General features: G+C 38.9%; 1 protein-coding gene across 1 annotated transcript in view; it reads left to right on the forward strand.

Moving 5' to 3' along the window:
* LOC119593778 (low-density lipoprotein receptor-related protein 2-like) overlaps window positions 1-3,383 on the forward strand; it is a gene marked incomplete at its 5' end in the record, with an annotated part of 22,640 nt that overhangs the window by 17,576 nt on the left and 1,681 nt on the right. The window contains 7 exon segments of the mRNA XM_037942802.1: window positions 183-335; window positions 472-680; window positions 997-1,185; window positions 1,359-1,484; window positions 1,599-1,782; window positions 2,084-2,199; window positions 2,297-2,373. Of these exon segments, the coding sequence (XP_037798730.1) occupies window positions 183-335; window positions 472-680; window positions 997-1,185; window positions 1,359-1,484; window positions 1,599-1,782; window positions 2,084-2,199; window positions 2,297-2,373 (1,054 nt within the window).

The raw sequence follows: 3,383 nt of genomic DNA on the forward strand, positions 1-3,383 counted from the left end.
CCAGTCCTAAAACACAACTTAAAAGTAAAAAAGCAGCCACACCATTGACACTGTGGTTAATGGACAGTCACGACATTTAATAAACTTTCTGTGCAAGCATAAATAGCCAATATTTTGCTAGTTAGTATAGAAGAAGATAACGTTTTGTAAATACACTATCATATTGTATTTCTTCTTTCCAGGTGGCGACGAATATGTGGTCTTGGTGCATCCTGGGTCCATCCTGAATATGTCCCGCACCTTCCATCTTGCTGACAAAGTGGCGATGCCCCCTCATGTTCAGTTTTCGTCTGTTGAGTTTGCGCCCGAGTCCCATCATTTCGTTTATGCTGACAGTAAGAAAATGCTTTTATGCGAGATCGATACATTGCAAAACTACAGTGCTTGGTCCTCTATTAGTATGTAAAATAATCAGATTAGTGTTGAATGAATCAAATTACATTATCACTAAACTGAGATTCCTATTTCTAGAAGCCCATGGAGTTATCGGGAAGATGAGCATGGACGGCGTAGTGACAATACTCTTTAAGCACAGAAAGCGTCCTCAGGGTCTCTCCTTGGACCCCATTAGCAACAGCGTTTATTTCTCAGAACAGTTCAGTAAAGCTGAAGTTGTGGATAATGGCTTAACAAGAGTGCGCAGGGAGCCGAGTGCTGCTGGGACTTATTCTGTGATAATGGTAAATCTCGGTGGTGGTATGGGTTTCATTCTAGGCTTGTTGTGTGCAAGAAAATGCGTTTCCTCTTAGAAGACTTTTCAATAAGGATTTTTAAAGAATTTCACTACTAGCAGTAAGAACAGTTGGTTTCCTTGTTTATTGCCTTTATTTCATGTGCTGTGATAGCCACCTTCACTATTGTTTTGGTGCTACAATCCCTTCTTACTCAAGAAAAGCCCTCCTCTTCATGTACTTTTCTTCAGCATGCTACAAAATCCTGAGTCCAGTTTCAGTGTTTACAGCTTTATTCATGTAATAATCTTCACTCACACAATAGGTTTGTGGGATGGAGGGCGACAAGGATTGCAGCATGGTGTACCAATCACATGGCGGAGAGATCCAGGCAATCCGTGTTGCCCCAATGGCAAGACGACTCTTCTTCTGCGCTAACAACGTGGCGCAGGACGAAGCAAAAATTTTCACCTCGGATATGGATGGCACATCGGCTCGAATTCTCAGCCATAAGGTATTGGTTCATGGCACCCAGGGTTGGGTAGGTTATTGTTGGACCGAATTGGATTAACTTTGCTTAGGATAGCTTGACTTAGATTAACTAAGTGTTAAGTAATACATCTTGAACATCAACTCAATAGCCATAGGTTTAGATCAAGTGTTTAAATTCCCTTCCTTTAATTACAGGTTGTGAAGTGTGGTGACCTGGCAGTGGATGAGGCAAAGGAGCGAGTCTACTGGACGGATCTCTCCCGTAACGTTATCGAGTCCGTCAAATGGTCAGGCGAAGGCCATCGTGTTGTACAAGAAAATGTGTGTTAAGTATTCAAATATAGCATAGCACAGTGACAATTAATATGAAATCTGACAACTTTCCTAATTACAATACACATTTCATTTTCCTTCAAAGAATCTTTTCTGACACAGGTACACATGCCAATTGGACTAGCCTTGATTGAAGACTGGGTGCTGTGGCTGGACACGCACCAGCACCAAATAATCAAGTGTAACAAGTACAAGATGGGTATGTGTGACCACCACACCATGGGCACTGCCGGCTTAGCTTTGACTGTTCAGCATCGTTTAAGAATGGAGAGTCCATTGATTGGAGGTGAGGATGAAATTCAGTAAAATAAAGGGATAGAGAATCCATCTATTATAAGATTTTGACTCCTCATTCATGTTGCATCCATCATCTGTGTCAAAACCTGATTGATATTTGTTGAGTATATATTTCATATAGCTTCATTGCAACTAACACATATCCAAGGTAACTTAGGGTAGAAAAATGGGTAATCTGAAAATCTGGAAACTTAAAGAAAATTGCTTGTACACCAGTATTATTGAATTGCAATGTCCTGGAGACGTCTTTGCCCTTTTTAAATTCATACTGATTATTACATATGCTGAAGACTGCAGAGTAAAGAACTGCACTCACCACTGCATGATTCAAATGGGCAAAAAGGCCAGCTGTATGTGCAAAGTTGGCTACATCTCTGCACCCAGCCGTCCTAACGAGTGTATCAGGGTACGTTCATCAAATTATTAGTTACTCCATTGAGAAAAATTGTAGACACCCTTCCATCTTCACTTGCTGGAAAAAAAATCCTGAATATTTTCCACAGATGAAATCCTGCGACCACAGCCCGTGTCAAGGCAAAGGTATATGCGAGTCGCACTCCGACTCAGAGTTCATTTGCAGGTAGGTAAACTGCATGTATATTTTGAAAACTTTTACTATTCAAATTCATTCATAGGTGTTACACCTGAAACCTTTTATACTGTAGAGGCTTTAGGTTATTATTCCGAAATTGTTGGTTGATTCTCAGTAAATCTAGTGTGTAGCAACTATTTTGCTAACTTGTTTCACTACATCAGTTACTGTTCCCAACATCTTGAAGCTAGAATTTGCAACTATATTTTTTGGCGTTTGCAATGGAATAATGTATATGCATGTGTTGGCTGGATATATCCCTTAACTTCCAGCAGAAGCGCCTACTTGGGTTAAAAGAAACTACCTCCAGACACCTGTGACAGATGCCACATTGGCACTATTTTGTACTTCGCATTTTTTGTTTTAATTGGTTTGTTAGTGATGATAAAACGATAACTCTCGACTATGGATAAAAATCTACATGAAAGGTAGATCTGTACCAATATTGCAGGCCATTGCAGATCTTGCTAATCAACATTTCCATTAACTTGTACTAATTGAAGCATATCATAAGCTAGTACGCACGCTACCAAGAGGATTGGTGGCATCTTTCACTGATAAACACTTAGTTTTTGAGAAGCGTTTAGTCAACCCTGACCTTCAAGTATGGTGTGATGTTTCGTATCCCTTAGTTAACAAAAGTAGTAATTTAATAGAACCTTTTAAAAAATTAGTAATTTGATTACATTTTTTCTTATGGAACTCTTTTAACGTACTACCCACCATTTTCAAGTCTTAAGTTAAAACTAAATCTCCCAGAATGAACTGGAGAGGAGGTAATACGCTGCGGTTGACCATCTGCGGTGAAAAGCTATAAGCGAACGAGTTCTTACAAATTCGGGAATAATGATTTTGCACACAAATGTTGACATAATACAAAGTAGAAAACTATATATATATAAAAAAGCAGGATATAATTACACAATATTTTTAAAAAATCAATAATAAGTGGAAATATAAATTAAGGAATATCCTTCCAGAATAGCTTCTTGTCAACA

Source organism: Penaeus monodon, chromosome 32, assembly GCF_015228065.2.
Source record: "Penaeus monodon isolate SGIC_2016 chromosome 32, NSTDA_Pmon_1, whole genome shotgun sequence".
Classification (NCBI taxonomy): domain Eukaryota; kingdom Metazoa; phylum Arthropoda; class Malacostraca; order Decapoda; family Penaeidae; genus Penaeus; species Penaeus monodon.